Source organism: Muntiacus reevesi, chromosome 10, assembly GCF_963930625.1.
Source record: "Muntiacus reevesi chromosome 10, mMunRee1.1, whole genome shotgun sequence".
In the NCBI taxonomy this organism is placed as follows: Eukaryota; Metazoa; Chordata; class Mammalia; order Artiodactyla; family Cervidae; genus Muntiacus; species Muntiacus reevesi.
In genome coordinates this window covers 77110359-77127153 of record NC_089258.1, presented here as the reverse complement: position 1 = coordinate 77127153, position 16795 = coordinate 77110359, and the positions used below count along the sequence as shown (strand labels likewise).

The following is a 16795-nucleotide window of genomic DNA, read 5'->3' as shown; positions in this document are numbered from 1 at the left end:
GGTGAATGACTCGCTTGCTCAGTTCCCTCTGAGAGCTTCACGGTCAACTCACGTCCCTCGCAGAGGCAGCGGGGGTGTGCAAGGTGGGGCGGACGGCTGTGGTTGGGCAGTGAACACAGCCGGGGCCTTGCTGCAAGGTCACAGCTGATGCATGCTTTTGCTGCAGCTGGAAAACTCAGACGGGGGCTGCAAGCACTTCTCAGGAATCTCGCTGGCGACCAGCTTGTAATAGAGTGTGACGCCGTTACCTGAATCGACGTCCCATCACGCCTCCAGGGATGCGCTTTTACCTATAAAGCAAGATGCTCCCCACGCGCTGAAAATGTTAGACAACGTCACTCTAAATCACACCGATTCCCTATACTTGGTTTTGAAATTCAACTTCCCCTTTATTTTGAAATGACTCATCTAAACCAATCTTCCTTTGAAGAGGCGACCTAGGAAGTGGAGCAACACACGCTGTACCCCTCCCCTGCGTGCCTGGCCCCCGCGGGAGGGAGTGGGTGACGCGACACAGTTCCATCCTCTCCTCTCCGCAGCAGCGGAAGCGGGGGGACGGGAGCACGCAGGCGGCCCCGAGGAAGGAGACCTGGGTGCAGACTCACTGCCAGATGCGCACCTTCTCTTTTCCATCTCTTCCCTGGAGGCTCAGACAGTAAAGAATCTGCCTGCAATGCGGGAGACATGCTTCGATCCTTGGATGGGGAAGGGCCCCTGGAGGAGGCCATGGCAACCCACTCCAGTATTCTTGCCTGGAGAATCCGTGTGGACAGAGGAGCCTGGCGGGCTACAGTCCACAGGGTCGCAAAGAGTCAGCTCTAGCAGCCCTGCCTGCTTCTCAGGACGCTGGAGGACCAGGGGGTCCTTGCTCACCAAGCGGGAAGTGACCTGGGCCCAGACTGCCTCTCAGACCTCATCTGCACCCTCTCCACTGTGCCCGCTGCCTTCGAGCCTCACTGACTGCGGCAGGATTCATTTCTGCCACAGGGCCTTTGCACAAGCTGCCTTTTCTTTGCCTGGAAAGCCCTCCCCTCTGAGCTCTGCGTCTCTGGCCCTTTCTTGTTATTCACACCTCAGCCTAACTGAGTAAGATTAGCTGAAATTAGTGAGAGCTCCTCAGAGCACCCCATCTAAGCATGCTGGTGAGCCCCTGTCTGATTCTCCATGAGGCGCTGCTCCCACCTGAGCAGAGCCAGGGACCCCTCGTTCTGGGTGGAACCCCAGTGCCCTGGACTGTACCCGGCACACCCTGCTCACTGAACGTTTGTTCGGTGAATGGCTGAGGAGGCTGAGAATGCTCTGAAGAAAATAAAGTACTGCATGAGACATAAAATGCTTTTACTAATGAATAAAAAACACTCTCCCCTGCTTTCACTGAATGTCTTCTCCTGGAAATGGTCAGCAACACCGCACTGGTTACTCTATGAGGCTACATCACGTAGATGGAGACCTGCCTTCTCAGGGAGCAAGATAGGCTGGAACCCAGTTCCTCTGCATCCCGTTTGAAGGGAAGACAATTCATCAGTTGTCTGTACATCCCTCCCTGGGTGACAATGCCCACTCGCTGAGTTTCATTCCGACCATTTCCCTGAGAAACCGAACGCTGGCCACAGGAGCTGCGGCTGCTGCTCTGACCGGGTCCAGGCCGGCAGATGGCCCGCAGGCTGGCCTGCCGAGGCGGTGGGGAGGACGCACCTCATCAGACCACACGCTGGGAACGGCCCAGTGCTCCTTCTGCCACGAAACCCAGACCTAATAATAGTTTACTGGTTGGTTTGTGAGGCTCAGCTAGATGTGACACAGGTTAGCTCTACGTCCAAGAGGAGAGGTTCCAGAAGGTGAGTTTACACGAGTCGGTGACTTCCACAAAGGGTCAGGCGGTTGAAGCCATTTACACTCTTCCTACCAGGAGGGTCGGGCGCATGCTCCTGCCGCAGTCAGGTCGGGCCCACGGGTGCCCTCATCACAGACAGTGATGGCTTTCTATGAACCGCCCTGGCCTCGCTTTCCTCAGTTCAAACACCACCACCAAGGGCGTTTCAGTGATTCTGGCAGCTGGACCAGCACAGCCGTGGTATCATCTGCTGATTCTGGCCGGAGCGGCAGAGCTGAGGACAAGTTAGGGGGCTGCTCCGAGCAGATCTCCACGCTCCAGGGACCCGCGGCACCGCCGAGATCGCTGCTGCCCTCGGCACGGGGTGGCATGCAGGGTTTCCAAAAATGTGTCCTCTGAGGTCCCATGGCCTCATTTCTCGGTTAGTTACTTCCGGTCTTAAATTAGCTGTACGGCCCCAGAAGCGACCAGGGGTGCGATGGTTCTGTATCGGATCAAGTGCTGTGAGCCCTCCTCCAGGTCGATCACGTAGTCCCTGGAAAAGAAGGGGAACTCTGTACCCGCCCAGCTCGGCGGCAACCCCTTGGGGCTGTTTCCCACCGTGCGCAGCAGAGGTCACTCACCTCTGCTCGTCCGACTCTGGTTCCACCAGGATGTTCTCTTGTCGCTCTTTCACTCTAAGAAACACGTATGCGTCTAGGTCTGGCTTGGGAACTGCCAGGAGAACAGTAATATCATCAGAAAATGCTCAGCTAATCAGAGCAAGAGGGAAGAGCTGCTGAGATTAACTGCCTCAATCATGAAGGGACCCTTGATATAAAGCATGGGGGCGGGGCATTGTTGCAAGGATTTGAGGAGAGATCCTACTTCCTTCAAGCTCTAACTCGGCACCCGCTGGCTGGACAAGTGGGGAGGTCCTAAGATGAGGGGAAGCCTGGGAGGAGGGAGCAAGGACCATTGGAGAGAAACACGCCCGAGCGTCTCAGGAGGACAGCGTGTGAACGGAGCCCGAAAGTAGATCTGTGGAGAGGGCGGGAGGACAGGATGTCAGGGAGATGGAGTCACATGGTGATGGCCTTGGACGTCAGGCTGAGGGATCCAGGCCACCGCCGGAAGCTCCCATCCATGTCCCTCCATTGATCACAGGTTAGGCTGGTGCCTCTCCTTGTCCACCAGCCACACCTCGTCAGGAAGAGCCCAGAGCCAGCTGCTCCTCCAGCCCTGCATTGCCAGCAGAGGACCCCACCACCCAGTAGAGTCCAGAGAACCTGCTGGACCACTCGGTGTTCAGGGCGCAGCTCTGGTGTGGGGCTGCCCATGGTTCCCCATCCACTGGAGGGGGCTGAGGATAACTGACTGCAAAAGTCAGGCGCGGATCCTCTGGGCTGCTCCCGGGTTCTGGGCCTCCAGAGACTCCCAACTTCAGCAGAGTCAGCTGAGCCCCCTGGGCAGCTGCTGATTCAAGGAAACCCTCAAAGGATGTTAGGTTACGACAACCTTCCGGACCCTGCCAGCAGGGTTTCCATGCTCCAGGGGCCTGAGGGGGACTCGGGGCATCTGGGCTGAGTGAGCCAGGCTCTGATCCCCCCAGGGCAGGCTGCCCACTGCATAGTTCCAGTCCTAGAAGCCTGGCTCTGGTCCTTGGAAGGAACTCAACACAAGCAACACTTGAGTGTTAGGAGGCGCTGACCAGCATCAAGTAGGAGCTCCTGGGAAACGGCCTGGACCAGCTCAGGAATCAACGCAGGCCCATCGGTGGTTCCCAGCTGCTGAACCCAACGGACACGACAGATAGCGCTGGGCGGTGGTGAGTTCGTGGCCCCCACTCCACTCATACGTGCAGACAAAGAGGCTGAACTGGACAGGGCCTGGGCCTTCTGTGTCCCTCAGGCAGGTCTTCCAAAACGACCAGCTCAGAGTTCCACAAACCCTGCGTGGGCTGGGCTTGCTCCTGGTATTGTGTCCCCCCAAATTTACACGTTGAAGCCCTGACCCCCAGAACTTCAGGACAGAATAGGTTTGGAGACACGGCCTTAAAAGGGCTAAAATGAAGCCATTGAGGGGGGTGGCCCTAATCCAACCTGACTGGTGTCCTGGCAAGAAGAGGGACGGACCCCAGTGTGTGTGTGTGTGTGCGTGTGGGGGTGCAGGCAGTCACCTGCAGGCCGAGGGGAGAGGCCTGGGGGGCCCAACGCTGTCAGCACACCTTGACCATCAACTCTGGCCTCTGGATCTGTGTGAGAATCCACGCCTGCTGTTCAGGCACCCTGATTGGCGGTACTGAGTATGCCACCTGGAGCTGAGTCGCCTGCCCCCTGCGGCAGGGCTCACCGCTTGGCCCCCAGACTGGGTCGGGGAAAGACGTGGCTGAGTTGGGGGATGTCCAAGGGTGGGCTGTGCTAGACTTAGTTTGTGAGCCTGGACTCCAGGCCCCCTGGGAGGTCCTGTGTGGAGACAGGGAGCTGGCAAAGATGAGGTGCGGACTAGAGCCCACACACCAGGGGCCCCGCTGGCTGAGCCGACCTCAGGAGTCACCACCAGGGCCCCTGCCCCTCTGCTCATCAGACTCTTGGGGGGACTGGGTGAGGGGGTGATGGCTGGGCCTCCCCTCTCCCAGCCTCAGTTCTGTTCCCCTGTCCACAGCCTGGAAATCGCTCACAAATAAAGATCAGGAGCGCTGAGGGATCCCCTGGAAACCTCCCAGCCAACATCCCTCCCTCACCCCCAGGGCAGGGAGACAGGCCCTGCACAGCCTGGAATCTGTGAAGGGGAGGTTGCCCCTCCCACCCCCCATCCCCGCCTGGAAAACAGAGACCTTGGCAGCTTCCATGCCCCAAAGAGCCCAGCACAGCGTGGATGCCCAGGAGGTAACGGAATATATCACGAGGTTAGTCTATATTTGGAGAATTTCCTCCAAACCAGAACACAAAAGTGACGCTCAAATGGCTACAAACGGCTACCCTGGTACCTGCTTTTAACGATTCTTGGTTTTTAACCCTTCCTCTAGGTCTCTTTTCTGCTCATCTGTTTACACATTTATTTTCCTTCATTCTAGGGAAGACAGTGAAGGTGACAATCTATTCTAAGGTACCTGCAGACACGTGGGGTGTGAACCACAGCTCCTCGGGATGTCTGAAAAGTGAATGTTCTGCTCACCTGTCCTCAAGAGATCCACTTTCTGTAGATTGGGAGGCATGTGCTTTAAGGCCGCGTCCTTCAGATAGGTCTCGGTGTTAGCCAAGAACCTGAAACACACACCCCCACGCTGTGATGACACACCTGACCGGTCATCAGACCCACAGCGGGGGCCCTGCCACCGGCCTCAGGGACACAACCACTAAACCCATACTCCCAAGGCCGCGGGGGTAAAGGCGGGTCCGCGCCTGCTCACTCTTTGGCAAAGACAAACTCCTCCGGAGAAAGGATGGAAGGCTCCTCCTCTCGGCGGGTCTTTTCCTTTTCAAGGATGTGAGGGAAAAACTTCTCTATCTGCGGGGACAGGAAACATCTGTCAACGCTTCATGCCATCACTTAGTTTGATCAAGTGGGTCATCGAAGGCCTCGTCTGATTCCAGCAGCACGCAGACGAGTCTCCTGAAACAGGTGGAGGTTAATCTAGAAATGGACTTTAAAAATGGTGAGTCTTGGGCTTCTCTGGTGGTTCAGTGGTAAAGAATCTGCCTGCCAAAACACAGGAGACATGGGTTCGATCCCTGGTCTAGAAAGATCCCACATGCCGTGGGGCAGCTAAGCCGGTGTGCCACAACTATTGATCCTGTGTTCTAGAGCCTGGAAGCCGCAACTACTGAACCCATGGGCTGCAGCTACTGAAACTCTCGAGTCTTAGAGCCCGCGCTCTGCGAAAATAGAAGCCATTGCAACAAGAAGCCCTCAGGCCGCAACTAGAGAGTAGCCCCCAGTCTCCACGACTAGAGAAAAGTCTGCACAGCAGTGAAGAACCAGCAGAGTCAAAAATACATAAATAACTAAGGCAAGTCTTGGGACTTCCCTGGTGGTCCACTGGTTAGGACTCCTGCTTCCAATGCAAGAGGCACAGGTTCAATTCCTGGGCGGGGAACTAGGATCCTACATACCACGTGCGGCCAAAAAACAGGAAAAAAACCAAAATGGTGAGTCTTCATGGTTGAGCCTCTTGCTAATCATAAGACCTACCTGCTACACTTCAAGAAGGCAGGTTTCAGAGAATTCAGAGGGAAGACCAGGGCTTGAAAAAGGAAGACAGTTTAAAAATGGTGGAAGGGTTTCATGAAAGAAACTCTGGAGAGACATGTGGAAATGGAGTTTAAGGGGCAGGATGGGGCCATCAGCCAGCACTTCTGTGTAGTTGTACAGGTGTCCTTCTGCAAGACGGAGCAGATGCAGAGGCAGGACAGACACACAGAGAACATATGAGCTGACAGAGGAGTGATGCTCGAATCAAAGAATATAATGGCCAAGAATAAAGTCCACAAACGGGTGAGGCCTGGAAAACTGCTAAGAACTATGAGAAAATAGGACAACAACAAAGCTAAAAGCTACAGAGAGGTGCGTGGTCAGGAACCAGGAAGGGCAGTCTCTTGTTCGGAGTCAAGGCTGTCAAGATCACCTTGGCCAGGGAAACTCGTGCCCTTCGCAAGCACAAGTGAGGAGGAGCTGAAGGCCAAGAGAAGGCAGCATTTATCCCTAAAGGGGTGAGGTCTTCCAGCTCAGAACCACTGTCTTGCAGGATGACTTAAACTCACGTGTGGATGGAGTCTGAGTGTGTGATGCACTGTCTGCCATCTTCATGTGGGTCGTCACTGCTGCTGCAGCAGAATGCGCGCCGTTTCAGAATCTCAGAGTCACTGAGTTCAGAAGGGGTGGGAAAGATAAGAGGCAGGCGCGTTTCCTGATTTTCAAGTATACAAAGGAGGATGGGGATCGTCAACACAGATCTGGGTCCTTCACGTCGTACGTGCTGTTATATTAGAATAAATACTAGAGAAGATGGTTTGTGAACTCAAAGGAAAGTGAGTGGTGACCGTGACGAGGATTCACCCCACCACACACAGAAAACTGAGCGGTCAGGTAGCTGAAGGTGGGGAGAGGCAGGCCGTGTGTCTCCATTTGTTCCAAACAGGCGGTATTGTCTCTGATGCCTTTGTGGGTGAGCAGGAGCAGGGGTGGGGAGACCGGTGACAGTCCAGACTAGAGGCTCATAAACAACTGAACAGACTGATGCTGACCCACGGGGAAGGCTCAGGGGACGATCTCACTCTGGCCCAGTCCTATTAACAAGCCAGGTAAGACCTCTGATGACACACTCATCAAACTTGCTGAGATAACGAATAAACTAGGTGACGAGACGGAGATCCAGAGACCAGGGAACTGCGCAACTTAATGAGGAGAAGCTTAAGAGGGACATATTGAGCCCTACATGGAAGGGTCAAAAATCAAGCCATGCAAATACAGTGACAGGCAAAGGACAGTGACAGGAAGAGGTGATAATCATGACAGCTGAAAAATTAGAGAAGAGGCTGGCGCTCATGGTGAGCGCAGGATGAACCCAGGATGCCACCATCAGAGACGCCATGTGACCTGGGCGGCATTACTCCCAGTCTGATGCCCAGGAGAAGGGACGTGACCATCCTGCTTTTCACAGAAGTGACCAAAGGACAAGAGGAATTCTATGTTCTGTTACAGGTGGGATGATTTAAGAAGGATACTGACAGATGTTTTAGGGAAGAGACCAGGAGAGTTAAGGGAAATAAATGACTGAAATGTTTAACCGAGAGGACTCCGATGAGTCTTTGTGAGCGGTCCTCAGAATCGGAAGTGACCGCACGTGGAAGATGGTACATCAGGGATCATGGTGGTCCCTGAACAACAGGGAGGTTGGGGGAACCACACCTCCGACCCCAAACTCCTTGAGTAACTTTACAGTTGGCTCTCCATATCCAAGGTTCTGCATCTGCAGATGCGTCACGTATTTGCTGAAAAAAATCCGTGTATCAGTGGACCCGTGCGGTTCACAACTGTGCTGTTCAAGAATCCGCCGTATTTGCTTTGTCGTAACCAAGAGGACAAGTGGAAACAAACGAGAAGAAACTTCAAGGAGGTAAGAACCTCCCGGGGTTAAAACAGACATCATACGGAACACTGAGTAAGAAGGTTTTGCAGTTCCGTTTTTGTAAGTCAGATACAGCTTAACGTCATTATCACGGTCCACAAGACACTGACTGAATGACATGCAGAACAGTTCTTAAAGCCCGGTCCCCTCTGGCCAGTGGTCTGGTCAGCCGCTGCCAACACCTCCGCCCTCAGCACTGCCCCGCTGTCACTCCAGGGGGCGCCATTCTCGCAGCAGACAGACTCAAAGTGTCCCGGGAGGAGGAGGAGGAGGCCGACGGCCACCCACGTCTCGCGTCTGCTCCTCCAGGACGGTCTGTCGCCCCCCTGACTCTGGCTCCCTTGACGTGGGGCCTGGGCAGCGCTTCCAGACCCGGGACCCTCCCAGCCCCTTCCTGGGACCCTCAGCCCCCACGACAGGCTCCCCGACCTTCATGAGCCGACAGCGCAGGTAGCTGCTCAGGACGAAGCGGATCCGCTCCATCTCCATCTGATGGATGCTGACCTTCAGGTCCCCCTTCTTGGCCCTCTTGAGATTTTCCTCCTGTTCAGAGAGAAAAAGAAGTTTGTGAAAAAAAAAAAAAAAAAAAAGCCGAGAGTCAAAGACTTAAGAACATTTTTTGTTCAATGTGCCCGCGGCCCGCGAGGACTGTCATCGTTGGCAACGCTGAGGACTCGGAGGCTATATTTAGGTCACAGGAGGACAAAATACTCCCTGTGTAAGAGCTCTGATTCTCTTCTCATCTCTTAATTATACAAACAATATGTGACCACAAGCTCAGGACATAAAGTGCAAGCAGCGCTCATTCACTTTTAGAAAATGACCATTTGAATAGAACCTGAACTTGGTCAGTCAGAAGGGCCCAGAAGAACTCCAACCCAAGTGTAAACTAGATAACACAGCATTTAAGAAATGTCTAAAAGGTCTTAAAAGCAGTATGAAAACACCAGTTGAGAAATTGCAAAATACCAAAGTTTTAAAGCTAGCCTGAGGCTGGAAGTGGCTGAAACTGGCTCATCTAAGCCAAGGACCACACACTCAGAGGGCATCCCTGGTGCTGCGGCGGTAAAGAATCTGCCTGCCAACGCAGGAGACGTGGGTCTGACCCTTGAGTTGGGAAGGTCTCCTGGAGAAGGGAATGGCAGCCCAATCCCACGGACAGAGGAGCCTGGAGGGCTACAGTCCACAGGGTCACAAAAGAGTCAGATACAACTCTGCGGTTAAACAACAGCACACTTAGAGGCTACAGGGCCAGGCTGGTGAGGAACACAGAGAGGGGGCGCCCAGGGGCCGGCGGCCTGGGGGGCACGTCGGGAGCGGGGGCCTTGCCAGGCGCTTGTCAGCTGTTCTCACGCACAAACGCGGGAAGGCTGAGAACAGGTTTTCAGAAGCTGACATCCAGATGTTCCCAGGAGCTCCCAGGCTTTGTAAACGTAGATAAGGAATTCAACATTAAAAAACAAACAAAAAACCCAAAACTAGGCTGGGCCCAACAAAACAGATTTGCTGGCAGACTCCCACTGCGCTCAAACACCTCCTAAGGGTCTCTCCTTTGGACCCTGAGGCAGGCGCCGCTTACCATGTGCTCCAGCTGCTCCATGACGCATTCTACGATTTCAGACTTGTTTTCCAGCAGCTCAGGGGCAAACTTCTCATTCATCCACGCCTAAGAAACAAAGCCAAAAAAGAGCATTACTCACCATGGAGCAAAATAACCCTGTGACTCAGTACATACCCTAAAATCACAGCGACCTCAGCAAAGAAAATGACTGGTTGGAAATACTGGGGATGCTTTGAAGACAAGTTATGTCTAATGATGGCTTTTTTATTTCCTTTGGTGGGAAGGCTGTGTCCTTAGCACACCTACAGCTGAGAGTAACCCACATGGTGTACACAGGTCTATACCTGATATTGCCCACCAGGGGGCACCAACACCCTTCCATTCTGAGAGATGAGGTTAAGCTATATTAACCTCACATTTTTTCCTGCCTGAAGTTTGGTGCACTTTACAAATACTTTGTCATTTATCACTACAATAACTGAGAGGAAACAGATTCAGTTATCCTTATCTCCTTGATGAGAAAATACAGATTATGTTATTTGCTAACCGCATGAGTACAAAGGATCACAGACGAAAATGTAAACTCATCTGTTAAGCGGTTGTGGAACAAGAGGTTAAATCCCTAATTTATGACTCAGGCCCAGATGCTTGGTACATTTCAGAAATCACCAAGGCTTAGGGGACTGAAATATCCACAGGGGACTGAGGAAACTGTACTTATCTTTCAATCACAAAAAAATTTAGCTTTAGCATAGCTCAGAATTAGAGGTCAGGCAAGCTCCATTTATTCATTTTGACACCCTCCAGTTTCCGTTCCTCCAGTTATCACCATCCAGAAGCATTATTAAATACTGGGTGTTGCTACTACGGTAAAGTTATTTACTTTTTTTTTTTTTTCAGGTGTTTAGGCTTCTGGAATAGTTTGCAGATATAGAAAACTAACCAGAAAGATGGTCTGTATTTTCAAGTAGTGTGCTGAATGAGAAAAGATCAAACTGTCAGTGAGGACTTTTAGCAGGAATTTTTCTTTTAACTGACTTTAATATATATTGAATAGGTAAAAAAATATTTATGAAATACATAACATGAAAAACAATGATCAACAGCTGACTGCACATAACTTCACTAAAGAATACCATCTTCTTATAAGTCCCCTTGGCTCTCTCCCTCCCTCCTCAGAGGTGATCATTAGCCTGAATTTAGGGTTTAATTTTCTGTCATTTCACTACATCTGTTTGTATCTCTACATGGTGGTTACCAACCTTCCCATGACAGGGCCCTCAAAGAAAAGACAGTGTGTGTGTGGTACACTGGGTAAAATGGAAGAGATCTGGGGAGATTTCTCATGACAGAATGAAATCATGGTAATAAAAATATATAACATTAGAAGTTTACACTGGTACAAATGTCTAAATAAAATCTTGTCAAAGTTTTTAGTGAGAATCTTGTGTTTCAGTTCAGTCTTTTAAAATCCAGTTCTGTGTTGGAAATGACTTACATTGAAAAAAATTTTAACGACAATCTGTTTCTCACTGTTACTGGGAGGAAATGTGCCCGCCTCCCCCGCTCAGTTTATATGTTCAAGTCCTAACTCCCAGCGCCCCGGAAGGTCTCTGGAGTGAGGTCTGTAAAGAGCTAGTTAGGTTAAGATGGCGTTACTGACTCAACGAACAGGACTCTGCGCAAACTCTGGGAGATAAAGAAGGACAGACAGGAGCCTGGCGAGCTACCGTCCACGACGCTGAGAAGAATCCGGCCGACTCAAGCTGCTGAAGGACAAAAGAAAGTAAAGTGAAAGTGAAGTCGCTCAGTCATGTCCAACTCTTAGCGACCCCATGGACTGCAGCCCACCAGGCTCCTCCCTCCATGGGATTCTCCAGGCAAGAACACTGGAATGGGTTGCCATTTCCTTCTCCAGGGGATCTTCCCACCTCAGGGGTTGAACCCGGGCCTCCCGCATTCCAGGCAAACTCTGAGCCACCAGGGAAGAAAACAGCAGGTTAAAACGCGGTCGTTAGGGGGCGCCCTCATCCAACATGGGAGGCGTCCTTGCAGCAGAGTAGGAGGCGGACTCCGAGCGACCTGAGGTTCAGCCCGTGGTCGCCTTCTCTTCTTCATGTACCTTCGCTCTCTGTGTGAAATTATCTCCGGGGAGGAAAGAGCACGTGAGGACACGGAGACAGCGTCTCCAAGGCCAGGAGCGGGGCCGCCGAGGAGACCAAGCGTGTCAGCCCCCGATCTCCTCAGACAGAGGAGCCTCCAGAAGGCAGACACGGCTCTGTTGGAGCCGCCCGCCTGTGGTACTTGTCAGGCAGCCTGAGCAAACTCATAGCACCGTTAAGATGAGAAACTCTGCGTTTTAGGCAATAAGTCTGAAACCCTTTCTTTCCCCACAAGCATTCAGGAGTCTCCTCCACGGGTCCTGGAGCCGTGCTCACCAGTGGCCTGTGAGGCCACCCCACAAGGCTGTCCAGGCGCTCGGCCGCCCACAGGGCATCCCTGCAGGAGGGCCTCAGGCCCCGGGTGCAATTCCTGCCACCCCCTGCCAAGGCCGTCAGATCCGCCCTCCTTGGGTTGCCTTCCCAGGAGCCCCGAGGGCGCTCAGAAGCCATCGGTCTGGGGCCCCGCTGTCCCCGAGGACGGGGGGCAGCATCTGGGCCCTTGCGGAGCCTCGGCCTGTGCGGCCACCATGCTGGCCAGCTCCGCCCTGGACACAGCCTGGCAGGGGTCTGAGCTGCAGTTTCTTCAGCAACCATCGTTTGCTCTTCTACATGACGCTCCTGAGAGCTGTCCATGCGGCGGCAGGAGCTTTTATCCATTTTCCTACTCTTTCTCCCCCTCTTTATGTGAATATGCCTTACTCTAGGTATGCACCTGAGAGGAGGATAATTGGGCCACAGGATATGTGTGCTTTTTTCAACCAGAAAATGACAAGTTATTTTTTTAAGTGACACTACCACATTACACATCCACTGCATGAAAGAGAATGAAAGGTGTGAAAGGCAAAGTGTCATCGCTCAGTCGTGTCTGACTCTTTGCGACCCCATGGACGGGAGCCCGCCAGGCTCCTCTGTCCCTGGATTTTCCAGGCAAGAATGCTGGAATGGGTTTACAAGTGTGCCAGAGGCTCTACAGTCTTGCCAACACTCTCTACTGTTCACCTTTTTCATTTCTGCCCATCTGATGGGTATGAGTGATATCTCATTGGGTTTAAAAATTTCAGGGTGTCTGGGAATCTCCTGATAGTATATGCAAAATTCTGTGTGAGTGTACATGTGCACTGCTCTGGGAGGAAGAGCCAGAGTTTTCACTAGATTCTTAAAAAGGTTTGTGATAGAATTTAGTTTTTGAAGGATTTTTGTTTAATACATCTGAAAAGAATGCATACACAAAGAATTGAGATATGAGAAAGTTCAACACTAATGAGATCTATAAGAATTAGGATGTGGGGAAGGTTATGTAACGTTTCTAAACCTTGGAAATTGCAACCCAAATAAGCTGATCAAATTCCTATTAACACTTAGAAAGAGTCTTCATAAGACCTTCCCCAGGATTTTTATTTAACTAGAATGCCTCACCTGGCTGCTCCAGGGTTTCTCATAAACAAAACAGAAATAAGGGGCTTTCCCTGACTGGTTAAAATTACCTTCCTTGGGTTTCGTCACTCATAATGGCATGTAGGGTAGGGGAGAATGAATCCTAAAGTAACAGACACAAGAGAGTTCTGGAAAGGGGCAATTGCAGGGAGAGGAATAAGGCAGCAGGTGGGCTGAATCAGAGAGACCTGGTTCACATCCTGGCTCTGATGCTGTCGTGGGACCCTGGCAAGTTTCTTTACACCTCTCATCTCGAAGCCTCAGTTTCCTCTCTCTAAAACGGAAATAACACAGTACCTCCCTCAGGGGGTTGTGAAGGGCCTTACTGCTCACAGCTGACATTCAGTGAGCCCTTCACACACCTCAGTCCACACTCAGTGCTTCACACACGTTACGTCATTCAGTCCTCACAAAAATTCCATGAGGTAGCCACTACCATTCCCTCCACTTTATAGTCAAGGGCATGCTAGAGACAAACTATACAACCTGCCTATGTTTGTAAAACAGACCAGGGGCTGGAGGGATTTAAACACAGGTAGTCTGAACTCTAACTACCAAGGCTTCATGAGACCAGAAATATAAAGAATCCTGACACACAAGAAATACTCAATAAACCAAAGCGACTATGACTAAAAGAAGAAACATCCCAGGGGTGATGTGAGGCAAGCACTAGAAATGTACAGAATGGTTGGCAAAAGAAACTGGAGGAAAAGGAGGGATGAGACCAGTTTTCTCCTAAAGGTGTTTCAGCATTTTCTAGAACTTTTATGTCTCTATCAAGTGCTTCTGTAGTCCTCACAAAAACCAAGTAGATCCTTGCTTTGTGAACTGTTCTTGTAACTGTCCCCAAAGCCGGCCTTTACTGGACCCGCCTGAGGATTCTGTGCTCGACATTATGAACTTTCTGTCTGGCTGTGCCTATGCTTCCTACTTCTGTGGAGATGGTAAGATGAAGTCTCTTCTCTTCTAAGAAGCCTTGAATTCCATCCCCTCATTTCTTGAATCCTGCCATCTGCAGCGTTGGACTAGCTAAAGAGGCTGCGCTTGCAGCAGGGGGATTCCGTGTGGTCTGCTTACCTGCTCCAGCCGGTCAATGAGCTCGGCAGGGGTCAGGACCACCTCCTCACTGTCCCCATCAGAGTCCTGTCCCAAGAGGTCTGCTTCCTCTGCCATCTTCTCTGAAACCAGGAACCTGATAAATAAAAGAACCCATACAATGCTGTGTGTTTGTATTCATTGGCACGAACACACAACCACAATACCTGGGAGAGGAAGGTTTACGCGGGTTGTAGAGGCGAGTTGGCAGTGGCTAGAGCGTTCATTGGCTTTGGTTTTGTAATGCGTTGCCTCTTCCTTCAAATCTTATGTCAGGGATCAATTTCTCAAAGCGGTCACTCCTTACAAGGGTTTCCAGGTGCTCGCTGAATGGAGCACCAATCACATGTTTGCCTTCCAGGAGGAGATCCTTTCCTCAGTGGCTGCGCTGGCTTTGGCTATAATATTAATCGTGGCACCTCTCAGGGCTGGGGACACAATGACCTGGCCGGTCAGTGACCCAGAGGCTTAGGAAGATGGGTGATGGAGACGAGGTCGCATCCTAGGAGCCTCAGTCAATTCAGTCAGTTCAGTCGCTCAGTTGTGTCCGACTCTGCGACGCCATGGACTGCAGCATGCCAGGCCTCCCTGTCCATCACCAACTCCCGGAGTTTACCCAAACTCATGTCCATTGAGTCGGTGATGCCATCCAACCATCTTATCCTCTGTCGTCCCCTTCTTCTCCCGCCTTCAATCTTTCCCAGCATCAGGGTCTTTTCAAATGAATGAATCAGATCTTCGCATCAGGTGGCCAAAGTATTGGAGTTTCAGCCTCAGCATCAGTCCTTCCAATGAACACCCAGGACTGATCTCCTTTAGGATGGACTGGTTGGATCTCCTTGCAGTCCAAGGGACTCTCAAGAGTCTTCTCCAACACCACACTTCAAGAACATCAATTCTTCGGCGCTCAGCTTTCTTGGAGCCTCAGGGATTCCGAGAGCACATTCCTCTCCGCTCCCCTCCTGGCGTCGCGGGCACAGGGTCACCGCCTCCCCCCAGGCGCGCGCGCGCGCGCGCACACACACACCAGGCGCGCGCGCGCGCGCACACACACACACACACACACACACACACACACACCAGGCGCGCGCGCGCACACACACACACACACACACACACAGCAGGCGCGCGCGCGCGCACACACACACGGATACGCGGCGAGCGCGCTTCCAGACACACACACACACACACACGGATACGCGGCGAGCGCGCTTCCAGTGAGCCCACGCGGACGCTCACCCGGGTCGGGGCAGGCTGACAGGCCCTCCAAATCGGCGGGCAGCGACAGCCGGACGCTCGCGGGAAGCAGCCCGAGGAGCAACCTGCCGCGGAACGCTTGGCGCGAGCCGCTTCCCAAACAGACCAGAGCGTTCACTTCGCAGCTCCCGCGCTCCTCTCTGACACTTCCTGTCCAGGTGCAACGTCACCGCGCACTAGCGACGCTGGCCAATCACGGCCAGGCTGTCCCTCCTCACCGTGGGGGCGGGGCCTGCGTGCCCGCGGCCCGCTCTCCCCGCCCTTTCCCGAATGGAGGCGGCGGGGGGGGCGGGTCCGGCTGAGCCCCGCCCACCTCTGCCAGGGTCCGGCGTGCGGCCCCGGCTCGCACAGCCCAGGGTTCGTCAGCAGGGGGCGCCCGGCCCCCGCGGCTGAGGACTCCGGCAGGCGGCAAGAGCATTCGCGCCACCCGGCACGGGCGCCCGCGTGTGCTCTGGCCGAGCCCGGGCGGCAAGGAGGTGAGCTGTGTTAGTTAGATCAGGCTGCTTCCACCTCTGGGGTCGTCTTCTCCAACCTTCTGGCTCCCGCGTCTCTGCCGGGGCTGCAGCTATGGCCACTACCCCCGGCTCTGAAAGCCTTTAGGCGAGTGGCTCTTTAAACGCCGTTCAAGACCACCAGCAACAAATCGGGCTGGGACCCCTGAGAAATGCAAGTTCTCAGGGCCAACCCAGACCTGTGAAACCAGAAACGGGTGTGTGGGTGGGGGGAGTTCAACAGACTTGGCTCATCAGATGATTCTGATGCAGGTGAACTTGGAGAGCCATTGCTTTGGACAATCCCAGCTGCTCTCTAGGTTGACATGTACAGTTTATGCCTTCTGCCCTGACTGTAGGGCAAAAGCCCGCACACGCGCGCGCGCGCGCACACACACACGCACACACACACACACACAGATACAGAAGACCGATTCCAAGGGAAGGGCCCTTTGAGCCGTGTCTTACAAAATGAGTTTGGTTAATGACAGATGATGACCTTCCCCAAGTCCGTTTCAGCTCTGTTTCCTGGTTGGTGATTCAGTGGTTTTCAGTTGTAGCAGGTTGTGTTTTTCCAAGAGAGCTGCTCTGATATCCATCTCATCCTGAACTCTTTACAGCAGCATGACCGCTGACACCTCTCCATCCAGATATGGAGTTTGTAATCTCTCCTCCTTAAAAAAAAAATCATCTTGTTGAAGTATAGTTGATTTACAATGTATTACTTTCTGCTGTAGAACAAAGTGATTCAGTTATGCCTGTGTACACATTCTTTCTCATATTCTTTTCTATTATGGTTTATCACAGAGTATTAAATAGGGTTCCCTGTGCTATACAGTAGGACCTTGTCTA

General features: G+C 52.6%; 1 protein-coding gene across 1 annotated transcript; it reads right to left on the bottom strand.

The window, feature by feature from the left end:
* Positions 1-390: 390 nt before the first annotated feature.
* GINS4 (GINS complex subunit 4) lies at positions 391-15612 on the bottom strand. Its single transcript, XM_065946911.1, has 8 exons — positions 15435-15612; positions 14178-14292; positions 9523-9609; positions 8373-8486; positions 5226-5323; positions 4991-5079; positions 2458-2548; positions 391-2369 (listed from the first exon to the last, which is right to left on the bottom strand). Exons 2-8 carry the CDS (start codon positions 14271-14273, stop codon positions 2273-2275), a joined length of 672 nt encoding a protein of 223 aa, XP_065802983.1. The 5' UTR covers positions 14274-14292; positions 15435-15612; the 3' UTR covers positions 391-2272.
* Positions 15613-16795: the final 1183 nt, after the last annotated feature.

What these genes read in the sequence shown, in the direction of transcription:
- GINS4 (XM_065946911.1), bottom strand. Translation starts at nt 14,273, where the DNA reads ATGGCAGAGGAAGCAGACCTCTTGGGACAGGACTCTGATGGGGACAGT. An exon ending in TGCGCTGTCGGCTCATGAAG is followed by an intron (nt 5,324 to 8,372) that starts GTCGGGGAGCCT and finishes CTGTCCCCGCAG; the next exon opens with ATAGAGAAGTTTTTCCCTCA. An exon ending in GAGTTTGTCTTTGCCAAAGA is followed by an intron (nt 5,080 to 5,225) that starts GTGAGCAGGCGC and finishes TGTGTGTTTCAG; the next exon opens with GTTCTTGGCTAACACCGAGA.